Source organism: Pleurodeles waltl, chromosome 6, assembly GCF_031143425.1.
Source record: "Pleurodeles waltl isolate 20211129_DDA chromosome 6, aPleWal1.hap1.20221129, whole genome shotgun sequence".
Lineage (NCBI taxonomy): Eukaryota > Metazoa > Chordata > Amphibia > Caudata > Salamandridae > Pleurodeles > Pleurodeles waltl.
The window spans coordinates 34517772-34532300 of NC_090445.1; the positions used below are offsets into that span (position 1 = coordinate 34517772).

The window sequence follows — 14529 nt, forward strand, 5'->3', positions numbered from 1 at the left end:
AAGACTTCTTGTGATGCTTCTCCTTTGACTTGGCCATAAACAGCTTCGCCTCACGTTCTTTAAGGGCCTTCGGATTCATGTGCTGACATGAATCACAAGTCGAGACGTCGTGGTCGGAGCTCAAACACCAAAGGCAATCGGAATGAGGATCCGTCACCGACATCTTGCCTCCACACTCACGACAAGGCTTAAATCCAGACTTTCTCTGCGACATTATTTCCACGGAGAAAGAGTACGCAGCAAGATATACACTGTAACCGCAAGAGTAACAGTTGCTCCCTCGAAGATAACCGTTTCGAATGCACGGAAAAAAGGGAACTGACGTCCGCACGTCGTCGAGGACCTCTTATTGCCTGTATGACGTCAGACGGCGTCGCGTGCGAGACAGTGACGTCCTCGTCGACGTGCAGAGACTAGTAAGAAGATTTCCGTAGAATGCTGGCGCCATGGGAGTATTCATGAGGTGAGGAATCCACAGGTAGTTGTATCCATCAGAAAGTGCATGTTGGGTGTCAATATAAGGCTGGATCCTGTCTCCTGATCATCCGGAGGAGCGCCCTGATCCAGGTACTGGGAAAAGCATCCTTGCCAGTGTGATCCACCCACACCTCCAGCAGGCCTGCTTTGCACCGAGGAGGCACACCATGCACAGCCAGGGCTGGAGCCCCACACCGTGATTGGGCCTGATCACAACAAGCCTCGGCAGGGGCATTGCCGACACCTGGGGACCAACCGGCTCACTGGCACCTGTAGCCAACCACTACCAAGAGTAACTCGGGCCAGATAGTCCTACTGCTGCAGAATTTGTTTTGTCACCAGGCCTACTCTCCGGTGCACACTGAGGGGTCCTTGTGCTGGATAGTCCACTAGGAGACACCTACAGCCTCCGCACAGCCCTGTCATCACGAAGATACCCTGGGATCCCACCCCCCTCCGATCCCTTCTCTTCGGATGGCAATGCCAAGTGGGAAATCGTCAGGTAAACACTCCCACCAACTGCTGTTCCCAGAAGCTAATGCACTACTGAAACCCGTGGCAGCGCAGACAATCCCTCCCTGTGCCACGACTCTGCCAGCCAACCCCCGCTCGGCCGATGCCACTGACCGCATACTGCAGGAAATCACTGCTGTGGGACGGCACTTAGAAGCAATGGACTTGAAGATCTCGGACCTCTCTGCGGCCTCCACCTCCATATGGGCAGACATAGCTCATTTCCAAGTGACGGTACCGGACCTGGATCAATGCCTCATGACCGTCAAGGACCATATTGCGACAATGCCAGTACAGGACACGCCGATGCAGTTCCTGCGGGTGAAGTTCAAGAATTTGGAGGACAGGAGCCAGAGAGACCATGTCCATTTTTTTGGCATCCCGGAACACAAGGAAGGCTAAGATGTCAAGGCCTTTCTTAAAAACTTCCTTTCCGAACTCACAGGCCTAGACTTCTCCCCGCCATTGGAGTTTCAAAGGGCCTACGGAATTGGTGCTTTACACAAAGCTACCTCTAGACGGCCCCACCCCATCATCGCATGCATGCCCGCCAATTCATCTCTGCAGCCAGATCTCAAGGCCCATATTCCCTACAGGGTCACAAAATATGGATGGCCGCTGACTTCTCAAGAGCAACAAACGAGAAGCAGAAAGCATTCTTGGCCCTACGACCACAACTAAGGAAACTAGACATCAAATTCGGCCTTTTTGAGCCTGCTCGTATGTGGATCACCCAGGATGGTAAATCAAGTGACTTCCTCGAACGTTAGCTCATTTTTGGACGACTTGCTATGCAACCCATTGACCACACCTCCACTAACCCAATACCAGGCTCCCCTGTCCTGTGAGAGCCTCCCTCCGTTTCTGCTCCTCACCGCCACACCGCTTCGCAGAAGAGGGGAAGGACCTATGACCGCTCACTGAAATCACAGGAAGGTCGAGAACATGCTCTCCAGGCTGTGATCGCTCTTACCTAGGATCAAGGTAGAGACAAATCCCGATTCCCCCTTGAAACCGCCACCTACTACGGATCGACAGCAGTGCTAAACTTCTGAGGAAACCGGGGTCTTTCGTCCAACAGTCTGGAGCGAGGACTTCCCCCGTTGGACAGCTAAGTGCCCCCCCCTCCCAAATATATCTACCTCTGTTATGGTGGGAGTTGCTGGTACTGTAGTCATTGCTCTCACCGCTACTGTTGATATTGTATACTCCTGCGTATAGGGCTGTGAAGACAACTAGCTCACAGGGTGTACTCCGCCATTTCTGGAGCCTAGCCTTATATAGGGTTCCGGGGATACAGCATAAGCTAACTATCTCATGTCTTTCTGGTTGCAACTTGCCTCGGTCAGACTGTTCACTGTTTGTAGAACTTTGAGATGTTTTGCCTTAAATTTATTGTTTGATTTAAATCGCTGGGTATAGACCCACCTATTGGTCCCATCCTTTCTTCTGAGGCTCCTCCACCCGTCATGCCAGTCCAAGACTGTTAACGACCACAGCCCACTGAAGGAGATACCACAGAGTCTAACGCAGGAGCCTGCATGACCCCACTTCACGTCCTCCCCAATGCAATGGCCATCACCCTGGGGTGATCCCCTAGGTGGCCCCCTGTGTCTCCTTCCATCTCTCACATCCTGGGTCCCTAACCTACCTTCGTCCTTACTTACCATACCCCATTTGCCGATCCCAGCTCGAAGTTATGCCCCTCCCTCCCCTTCTTCAGGGATGCTTCCAGGGATGACTAGATATATTGACACAGAGACCCCATAGTTTCCCACCGGTGCTAACGACTCCAGTGCGGCAGTCACCTTTTCTCTTCCTACCCATGACATGCTGGGACCCACCCATCCCAGAACTACCCGTTTCCCTCCCCGATCTCCTCCCCTGACGTGTCAGGCTTCTCCCAAATCCCCTCTGAAATTTACCGAACACACCGCCCTGTATTGACCACCACTGGCAGCTTATCGCTGGCCCCTCCGGGCTCCCCCCACTTCCCTTCCCCCACTGCACTCGTGCAGCGCGTGGGCCATGCAGGTTCCGACCCGCAGCTCAACAGGGCACACAGTAGCGAGGTATTCACCTAGGTTCCTATAGACCCCAGCTCCGTGTCTCATTGTTTTGTATCCTCCAATTGTTACTCTCCCTTATCCACCGTACCCTTCCTCCACACTCCTCTCTAGTTTATTCTAATATATTCAGAGCTAGTCTCTCCCTATCCTATTTCCCTCACATATTCTTTCCTGTCTCTCTCTCTTTGACTGATCCCCTTGCCCTTCTCCTCTTTACTGCCCGAGGGTCCCCTCCATAAGCCCCCCCCCCCACCCACACCCCCAGTGCCCACTCACCCAAGAACTGTCACTACCATAGTGTCTCTTCTTTTAAAGTACAAGAGTAAAGGGAACCAAACGCTCACGGAGACCTGATAGACTAAGCCTACATATGGGGCAACAGTTCCGCTGACAGTCCTTTCGTGTAACATCCATGGCATGACACATTATATCAAGAGGCAAAAAGTCTTATCTTACCTGCGGTCCAAAAAAGACTGACATGGCTCTTCTACAAGAAACCCATCTTTCTACCTTGGAGTTGGAGAAACTGCGTAGAGATTGGGTAGGAAGGTCCTCTTCAGTGGCGCTCCGTCCGTACAGTGTGAGACGCAGGGCTCGGAGAGAAAATGTGGGGTAGCGATTCTCATCCGTCGATCCCTACAGTTCAGACTCCTCAAAACGTGGTCTGATCCTAAGGGACATTACATCCTCGCCAAGCTTAAACTGGGCACTTCCACGGTCTGTGTTGGCTCCATTTACGCTCCCATGGGTACCAAACACCTTTTTTTTAGCTCTCCCTAATTCGGTTACTGACGGAGATTGGAGCTTCCCTGTACTTACTAGGTGGGGATTGGAACCTGGCACGAGACGCCATCCTAGATCAGACGGGTGGCCTTGATGTAAGCAACAACGCTGACCGGGCTCTCTTTGGAGATGTCCTTTCAGATAATAGCCTGCTGGATCATTGGCGCCTCTCCCATCCATCAGGATATGAATATACTTTTGCCTCACCAGTTCATGGGACCCAATCCAGACTAGATTATTTCCTCATCACCCACCGGCTGCTTCACACGACTGGGCGTCCCAGGTTTTACCAGCCACATTGTCTGACCACTCCCCAGTTTTATTGGCCCTGGGGCAGGCGTCTCCAGGGCATAAGCCATGGCGTCTTCAGACTTCTAGATACCGGGTGCTGAGGGGGAACGAGCAACTCCGATCCCACGTTACCACTTATTTACTCAACAAGGGCTTGGTCTCCTCCCCACAATTGTTATGGGCTGCGGCAAAGGCGACGATAAAGGGGCAACTCATGAGGGGTGCTGCCATTGCCAATGCCCAGAGGCGTGACAGGCACCGGGCTCTTTAAGATTGCATAGCCCAGACTAACCGTGAATACACCCTAACTCCCTCCCCCTCCACCCGACGCCACCTGGAACAGGCCAAAATGGAGCTTAGTGCTCTTTTCACCTCGTTACAGCGGCTGAAAAGTCGTCACTATGAGCACGGCGAGAAGGCGGGACGATTATTGGGCGCTCAACTCCGCCAAAGAGAGGCGGAGTTGGCCATCCCGGCCTTACATGGCATTGATGGCACGTTTATAACACACCCAGGCGATAATAAACTAGTTTGGTCACTTTTATCAAATCCTCTATACTCCCAAAACTATGGAAGACCAGGATAAGTTGACCACCTTCTTTGAGAAGGTGAACATACCTAGCCTCTCAGAGGCAGGCAGGGCTCTTTTGGAAAAAGATATCAGCAAAGAAGAGATCAGTATTTAAGCAATCAGGGGCAGATAGAGTCCTCATGTAGAAACCGCTAGTATCAGAATTGCTACGATGTGAACCAGACGCCTCAGAGCACAGCCAACAAAATAAGGCTTACCATGGTCATTCTCCGAGTTGCATACCTTGCAGTTCTGATACTAGCGGTTTCTACATGAGGATTCTATCTGCCCCTGATGGCTTAAATACTGATCAACTGCAATAAAAAAAAAAAATTCTTACTACTGGACAGTTTTTATGATCACATATCCACACTAGCCTTGAGAAAGTCAATGTGACAAAAACACGTGTCGGCTTAAGCTGTATATTGGACCTATTCCACCTTGATAAGAATAAAACTTTACCATCACCAAGTACGTGGCTTTGGACTTTCAGTTGTTTTCCACTTGGACGAACTATGCCGAACTACTTATGGTGTGGTGTGCCCTAGTTTATATTGACATCCTTTGGTAAGTACTTTTCTTCCCCCCCCCCCCCCCCCCCGACTCATCTGGGCTCTCGGCCATTCTGGTTATTTCCCTTGCACCCCACCCCCTTTCCCTTCCTCCTTCCTTCCTCCTTCCTTCCTTCTCTCCTGCTTGTATTCTGTTGACTCTTACTCCTTTTCCTTCCCCCATTTCCCCTTCTCTCTTTATCCTGCTCATTCATCAAACTCCCCTTCTCCTGTCCTGGTTCTTTCTACCCGCCACAGGTTTATGACCCCCTACCCTCGAGGCTCCGCGGTCCTGCATCATCATCTTTTATAGATGTATGCTTTTGCCATCCATCCCCCCCCCCTTTCACCTCTCTCCATATCTAGTGACTTCGGGTAGCCTGGAAGGGCCGAATACCATACCGTACCACACCTACTTATTAACTCCCCCTAGCCCTGCTAATTTTACTTAGACCTAGCCAACATACAATGGAGTCCCGGGTGGTCCTGTGGAGGAGAGGCTGAAAGCGTTTCACCCAGACTCCTTGAGGCCCTGCATCCAATTTAGCCTGGGCATGAGGTAGCTTGAAGGTAGGTTTACACACTATATTATAGTCAACAACATTTGATGTTTTATTGAGCTTTCGATGTGATACAGGCCATGCTAGGCTCTTTTGTCCATCTGCACCTGACATTACGCCCAATTATTTCTGTATTGCAGTGTTTGTACCACCAGGATTGTGTACTCTGCTCCATGGAAAGGCTCTGTGTAATGTCTTACTGGTTTTTTGAATACAGAATTACAACACAAAAATACTTAGGAAAGCATGCGCTATGCTTCATTCGAAACCTTTTGATCTTTTAGGGTACTTTGACATTTCTGACTACCTTTACGGAGCTTACTCTGATAGCAGATTCTTCATATTTAGAATCCCCAAGCATCACACTGAATTTAAACCTTTCTATATAAAAATATCCAAGACTCCAAATGGACTCAACAGGGACCTCTCACCTCCTTAGATGTGACAGCATGGATCTGTACATATGTGCTCCCTACAAAAACCACAGGCTTTAAAAGCTGTGCTGTGACCGCAGGAAGGAGAGGTTGATCATGCAGCCAAGATGAGGTCTGGTCTGCCCGTGGTATTGAAGGCATGGACATGGCTCAAAGTCAAGCACCAAGTACTCTAATACATACAAAGACAACTATTGAACACTAAACAGTGAGGTAAGTCACGGTCCAAACAGCAGACCAACATCCAGAACTACCAAGGACAGCAGTCTTAGTCTTCTTCCTCCTCCTTTGCCACAGCTGCAGACAAACCACTTTAAATTACCTTCATCTGGTCATGGAGACCGAATTCAATAACGGAAATAGTGTTACCTGCCCATCCATCCTCCACTTCTTGGTCCAATTCATCAAACTCCTTGAGGTCATCCTGCTTAAGGATTGAAGGACGGCTCACTTCAGAGGGACGAGTTTGTGACTGCGAGAGACGAGGCCCAGCGATGCGAGGAAATCTACTAGAACAGGACAAAAACAAAATGCATATTAAACAGTATTACACCTCCTTCAAACTCTCCATGAGACCGGTTTTTATACTGCGTTGAATATGGAGTGCATTGTAAAGAGTTAACTAAAAATGAAGGCAGGCTGGTGAGTCTCAGTTTTCTGCTGGTAAATACTCCATACACTTGTTTAGAAAAAGGTACTGTTACATTACAACTGAACAGCCCAGCCAAGAAAGAGAAGTAAAAGAGTTATGATCCAAGATCCACAAACAATACCCAACTTTACTAGCATCCTCAAGAAATATTCTCCTTTAAAAAAAACAAAAACAAAAACAAAAAACACAATAATAGAACTGAAATATTAATAACGTAGGGCTCTATGGCCAATGGATGTGAGTTCTTGGCAGACTTCAAAAACTTCCAGGATAAATAAACACCATCTTCAGCAATCTAGTCAGTGGAGACAAGTGCCAGACGTAAAAATCAATGCACTTAGTTTGATATGGTACACGCAAAACAATTAACACAAGTCCCCAAATATATACTCACAAAATATATACTACCCAAACTAAAAAGTGGCTGTAGGAAGTTGGCTCTGTATATACTATTTCAAAATAAGAAATAGTGTGCACAGAGTCCAAGGGTTCCCCTTAGAGGTAAGACAGTGGCAAAATTAGATAATTCTAATGCTCTATTTTGTGGTAATGTGGTCGAGCAGTAGGCTTATCAGAGGGTAGTGTTAAGCATTTGTTGTACACACACAGGCAATAAATGAGGAACACACACTCAAAGACTTACTCCAGGCCAATAGGTTTTTATATTGAAAAATATATTTTAAGAACCCCAGGATCCCAGCACACTCTCAATCAAGTCAGCATCAATATCAGGAAAAAAGTAGGGGGTAACTGCAACAAGTGCCAGTTTCCTACATATATAAAGAGCCAGCTTCCTACATAGAGTTGTCAAGAAATCAACCTGTTGAAGGAGTGGGATGACATCCTGAAGAGTGACCAAGTTAAAATGTTCTGTAAGAATGTATTGATTTAGGAACCTGAGATCCAAGATGGGTCTGAGTGACCCATTGTTTCTAGTGAGTATACTCCTTTTCTGTGATACTGGGTTGAAAATGGCTGTATCTCGCCTTTTAGAAAAATATACTGTAACTGTTCTTTGAGGAGAGCAAGGTGTTCTTGAGATAACCTGTGTGTGCCCAAGGAGGGATGTTGAGAGGTGTGGAAGTAAGCTTCAAGCAATAACCATGTTGGATAAAGGATAGGACCCATTGGTCCCATGTTATGTCTGTCCATTGTGTGTAGTAATACTGAAGACATTCCCCAACTGCTGTTATATGGGGTTTGGGCATTTTCAGGTGCTCATTGTTTTGTTGTGGAAGCTGAGCCCCAACAGTTGTTTTTGCCCCTGCCTCTGAAATTGCTTGTGAGTGTACCCCTAAACAAAACTCAGGTGTAAGAGCTTGAGGCTGTTTTATTTTGGAAGGTGGAGGGATCTGATGTTGTAGAGGATCTGTAACTCCCTCTATACATTGGTCGATTAAAAGAATCCTCTTTGTACTTGGGACTGAAGAGACACATAGCCTTTTCAGTGTTGGTGTCTTTTTTTAACTTCTCTAATGTAGAGTCAACTTGCGGACCAAAAAAAACTTTGTTGCAAGGCCTATTTAATACAGCTTGTTGAACCTCTAGCTTAAATCCAGAGCGCCTAAGCCATGCATGCCGTCTTATCAACACACTGGTATTTATGCCCCTTGCCGCTATATCGGCAGCATCTACTGCACACCTAATTGAATTATTTGCAATTGTTTGACCCTCTACAACAGTTTGTTGGCCACGCTTGTGATGCTCCTCCGGGAGATATTGAAAGAGAGCCTCCTTTTTATCACAGCGAGCTTTATCGTACCTAGAGAGTGAGGCTTGCGAATTGGCAATATGCCAATGATTTGCAGCTTGTGCAGCTACTCTCTTGCTTGCGGCATCACTCTTCTTACTCTCCTTGTCTGTCTTGAGGAAAGTCTCCAGAGGCCTGGCTATTAGCCCTCTTTCTGGTAGTAGTAGCCACTATTGAGTCTGGTGGCCCGTGTTATCTGATAAACAGTGTGTCCAAAGGTGCAGGTTTACATTTTTCACCTCCCTAGGTGTTATGATCCTGGAGCAGACAGGCTTTTGAAAAATATCAGCCGCATGGTGCATCATTCCTGAAAGCATATAATATTGGTTGTCTATGGGTGCTGGTAAGGGTATCAAACAAGTAATCTTCTTCAATGGGTTCCTTGTGTATTGGTACATTATGGTAAGCAGCTGCCCTACTAATAAGTTGTTGGTAGCCGATAGTGTCTTCTGGAGGAGAAGGTCTAGCAAGATACAAAACCGGGTCAGCGTTAATTATCATATCTGGATCACAAGAATCCAAGGAGTCTGGATCTTCTTGTGTGTCTGAGTAGTATTCTTCAAACATTGTGAACCCTGTGAAGTGAGATAACCCGCACTTGGAGAGGCAAGAGTATGAGAAGCAGCAATGGGTGGAGCTGAAGGAGGAGGAGGAGGAGGAGGAGGAGGAGGAGGAGGAGGAGGAGGAGGAGGAGGAGGAACATGCTCACTTGAGAAAGCAGCCTTCACCTTAGAAATCTTCTTTAGGAGGGGGAGAGGGGACCAATGCCTCCTGAAAAGTTAGCTTCCTTTAAAAAGGACACAGCAGGGGAAGCTACAATTCGCCCTGTGCCTTCTTGAATGTATAGTCTTGTGAGTTCTAGCATCCATAGTCTCAAGTATAGGCTGAATAGGTGAAGGCATGAAGGAAGAGTGGCCTGAGTCCAAAGGCTCACAAGTAGCAGGGTCTTTATTTTTCACACCTAAAGTTTTCCCCATCGATGAACCTTTTTCAGTACTGAACTCCGATCCGAAGAGTCTCTGCTCATAGCGGATACAGTCAGACTAAAGTGGATGAGGTTGATGCCGAAGACGCAGCTGTCTTCATAGGTTTTGGTGCCGAGCTGGTAGGCGGGGCAGCTGAACCTTCCTTCCAAGGCCGACCATGGCTTGATTGCGGTGGTTGTCTGGTGACCTTTCGCTAAGATTATGAGGGTGACGGTGGGGCCACAGTACTCACTGTGCTAAAATCAGTTCTTGGCCTCACAGTGTCTGATTCGATGTCGGAATCCAAATCTTGGATGGAGATGGCTTCTTCATGTTGGTGCTCTTCCTGTGCATGTTCTTCCCCAAAACTATCCAGGGGCCTTCTGTTGATCTGTGGGCCATCTCTAATCTGCGAGCTTGTCGTTCTCTAACAGTTTTCCTGGATCAACAATAAACACACCTCACAAGTAACCTCTTGATGATCCAGTGTGAGGCACAGATTGGAAACCCGATGGGGATCGGTCTAAGGGTACTTTGAGTGGCATAGGGGGCAGAATCTAAATGGTGTCCATTTAATCAGGATTACATTATTTTCAGCACCACAAATATATAGGTCCGAAGGCCGGCCTGGCAGTTGAAAAACTGGACTCAACGAGATTGAAAGAACAATGTGCAAACAGAAACCATGATCGAAAGTACAATACTGTTGAATGTACAAAAGACTGGGAGAAAATCTTGGACCGGAGCAAATCGAAGACAGAGTGAAGATTATATGTCTGAACCAGATGTCTTGAGAGAAAACAATCTAACAAAGGATTCCATGCGCAGTATCACCAAAAAGAAGGCGTCACTCGATCCAGAGACTCGAAAAACAGCTTCTTCGAAAGAAAAACCAACTTGTAGCACTCAAAACCAAAACACTAGATTGCAGGTGAAAGCAGAGCATGTGTATCTACAGCCACACATGCAATCGAACACACATTTTCTCTCAGGAAATTATAGAATATTACTGGAACAGATTAAATCTGTCAAGTATTTCTTAGTCAGAAAAATTTGGACAAAAAGCCCAAGCTCAGTGCTCCAAGATCCTGTCACCAGGAGCAGGAAAAAAGAACTGAGGCACCTGCTGGCCATCATGGGATACTGTTGGGCTGTAAGCCCTTAAAGGTGCAGATTCCTTTCATATCTACATAGCTGCAGCCTACAGGCTTGACATTTTTCTCAAATCCTTCATCTTTTCCCCTTTTGAAAAAGGTTTATGAATGAGATCTAAACACTCAACACAATCTTAAGCAACTGGCCAATATAGCCTTCCTTATAGGCTGTTAAAAATTAATGTCAAGTATTTCTCCAGGCCTTACTGGAAAAAGGGGAATATTTACACTTATGATAATATATTGTAAAGAAGGGCTCAGGGATCCCAGTACAGACAGAACGGTTCAGTGCTTATGACCATCAATTAAAAAGTTTTTTAAACAATCATTGCAGCAATGTCCTTGTTACATAGATCCTCATACCATTAAGTCCTGCTATCACTTTTGCCCCTTGGTTAATTCACGGCCCTCACTGTTGATGATCTCTATTAATGGCTTCTCTTACACATTACTATATTTTCCATCAAGGCTGATGATTGATGACATGTTCCTCCTAACAGCCATTTGGGAAGTGACGTGGTGTCTACTTAAACCCAATGTTGATTGCTGTAAAAACATCTGATTAACTTCTGAGGTGTTCAAACAGAAGGGGTGCTCCTTTGCTTAACAGGCCACTTTCTGGCTGGCAACTTATGAAGATAGGCCAAGTCCCATCTCAGATAGTGAAAAGAATGGGTGTGCAACTATCAAAAATCAAGTTAAAACTTTCCATAATTTCCAACAAAATCTCTTCAGAAGGTAAACTTTTACAGTAAAAAAAATGTGGATCTTTGCAGTGCCAAACATTTTCCAGACCCCTTGTTTAAGCACCCATGTAATACATTATAAAACACAAAGCTAAGTTAAGCAAAAATAACTTGGTGTAACTATTATAGAAGGTAGGCAGTCTAGATTTGAACTTACTTTTGCCCATCAGGTGTTTGCAACCGGTAGGGTCCTTGCATTCCATACGGAGGGGGAAATGCAAGGTATGGAGGGTACATCTGAAAAACATAAGCATGAACAGGAAGTTTTTAACAGCCAGTAGCAGGATAACCTGCTGTCTAGATTTTTACTACTTTCATTAACATATTACAAGGAAGGAGAGTGGCTCAAGCTTGAAAACAAGTTTGCAGTAAGATGATATAGTTACTTAACCTTTAAGCTTCTGTTCATACCGTGTACTGATGTAGATTTGCAGGCTCTGCATTTTCCGGCAATCTAGTGCTGAGCTTGGTCATTGCAAGTTGCTTTCACTCCCAGAAGTCGTTCACATCACAAGATGCTGTGCAATTCCTCCCTTATTTGGTAATGCATATTTATATTGGTTCAGTTGTTACTGTTTTTCAAACAGTGGGCAAGCGTTAGTAGGGAATGGTGAGTGATTTAAGCATGGCAGCCACATGATTACAGTGTATAAGCAGTAAATACTAAGAAATAAAGAATATCTCCGGTCAACAATGGCTTTTTGCCTTTGCTGATGCCAAGTTATGATTTGAAAGTGTGCTGAGGCCTGCTAACCAGGCCCCAGCACCAGTGTTCTTTCCCTAAAACTGAACCTTTGCTTCCACAATTGGCACAGACCTGGCACTCAGATATGTCGTTTGTAAATGGTACCCCTGGTACCAAGGGCCCTGATGCCAGGGAAGGTCTCTAAGGGCTTCAGCATATCTTATGCCACCCTGGGGACCCCTCACTCAGCACAGACCCACTGCTTGCCTGCTTGTGTGTGCTGCTGGGGAGAAAATGACTAAGTTGACATGGCACTCCCCTCAGGGTGCCATGCCAACCTCACACTGCCCATGGCATAGATAAGTCACCCCTCTAGCAGGCCTTATAGCCCTAAGGCAGGGTGCACTATACCACAGGTGAGGGCATAAGTGCATGAGCACTATATGCCCCTACAGTGTCTAAGCAAAACCTTAGACATTGTAAGTGCAGGGTAGCCATAAGAGTATATGGTCTGGGAGTCTGTCACACACTAACTCCACAGCACCATAATGGCTACACTGAAAACTGGGAAGTTTGGTATCAAACTTCTCAGCACAATAAAGGCACACTGATGCCAGTGTACATTTTATTGTAAAATACACCCCAGAGGGCATCTTAGAGATGCCCCCTGAAAACATACCCGACTTCCAGTGTGGGCTGACCAGTTTTGCCAGCCTGCCACACACCAGACATGTTGCTGGCCACATGGGGAGAGTGCCTTTGTCACACTGTGGCTAGTAACAAAGCCTGTACTGGGTGGAGGTGCTTCTCACCTCCCCCTGCAGGAGCTTAACACCTGGCGGTGAGCCTCAAAGGCTCACCCCCTTTGTTACAGCGCCACAGGGCATTCCAGCTAGTGGAGATGCCTGCCCCCTCCGGCCACGGCCCCACTTTTGGCAGCAAGGCCGGAGGAGATAATGAGAAAAACAAGGAAGAGTCACTGGCCAGTCAGGACAACCCCTAAGATGTCCTGAGCTGAGGTGACCGACTAAGAAATTCTCCATCTTGCAGATGGAGGATTCCCCCAATAGGATTAGGGATGTACCCCACACCTCCCCTCAGGGAGGAGGCACAAAGAGGGTGTAGCCACCCTCAGGGCTAGTAGCCATTGGCTACTAACCCCCCAGACCTAAACACACCCCTACATTGAGTATTTAGGGCCCCCCAGAACCTAGGAAGTTAGATTCCTGCAACCTAAGACGAAGGACTGCTGACCTGATGCCCTGCAGAGAAGACGGAGACACCAACTGCTGTGGCCCCAACCCTACCGGCCTGTCTCCCCACTTCAAGAGAAACAGCGACGCGCCCCCCAGGGCCAAGTGACCTCTGAAGCCTCAGAGGACTACCCTGCATCTAAAAGGACCAAGAACTCCCGAGGACAGCGGCCCTGTTCCAAAGAAACTACAACTGGCAACAAAGAAACAACTTTTAAAGGACTGCACGTTTCCGCCAGAAGCGTGAGACTTTCCACTCTGCACCCGACGCCCCCGGCTCGACCTGCGTAGAAACACTACAGGGAGGACTCCCCAGTGACTGCGACCCTGTGAGTAGCCAGAGGTGACCCCTCTAAGCCCCCCAGCGACGCCTGCAGAGGGAATCCAGAGGCTCCCTCTGACCGCGACTGCCTGCTTCCAAGAACCTGACGCCTGGTAAAGACACTGCACCCGCAGCCCCCAGGACCTGAAGGATCCGACCTCCAGTGCAGAAGCGACCCCCAGGTGGCCCTCTCCCTTGCCCAGGTGGGGGCTACCCTGAGGAGCCGACCCCCCCCCCGCATCGCTGAAGAGACCCCTGGGCCTCCCATTGAAACCCATTGCGAACCCGATGCCTGTTTGCAGTCTGCACCCGTCCGCCCCTGTGCCGCTGAGGGTGTACATTTTGTGCTGACTTGTACCCCCCCCCCACCCCCCCCAAGTCTAGTGACCTACAAAACCCCCCTGGTCTGCCCTCCGAAGTCACGGGTACCTACCTGCTCGCAGACTGGAACCGGGGCACCCCCTTCTCCATTGAAGCCTATGCGTTTTGGGCACCACTTTGACCTCTGCACCTGACCGGCCCTAAGCTGCTGGTGTGGTAACTTTGGGGTTGCCCTGAACCCCCAACAGTGGGCTACCTTGGACCCAACTTTGAACCCTGTAGGTGTTTTACTTACCTGCAAAACTAAACAATACTTACCTCCCCCAGGAACTGTTGAAATTTGCATTGTCTAGTTTTAAAATAGTTTATTGCCATTTTTGCCAAAACTGTACATGCTATTTTGCTGATTCAAAGTTCCTATGATACCTAAGT

The 14529-nt window shown here is 47.8% G+C and overlaps 1 protein-coding gene across 6 annotated transcripts in view; it reads right to left on the reverse strand.

Annotated features, from left to right (window-relative positions):
• Window positions 1-14529, reverse strand: part of PRRC2A (proline rich coiled-coil 2A) — a 1008219-nt gene that overhangs the window by 805303 nt on the left and 188387 nt on the right. For 4 of the 6 annotated variants that reach the window (XM_069237153.1, XM_069237152.1, XM_069237151.1 and 1 more), the window contains exons 8-9: window positions 11674-11753; window positions 6619-6758 (exon numbers count right to left, since the gene is read on the reverse strand). In XM_069237153.1, the coding sequence (XP_069093254.1) occupies window positions 6619-6758; window positions 11674-11753 (220 nt within the window). The remainder of the gene's footprint in view (window positions 1-6618; window positions 6759-11673; window positions 11754-14529) is intronic. The other 2 variants (XM_069237150.1, XM_069237154.1) reach the window with 1 other exon arrangement.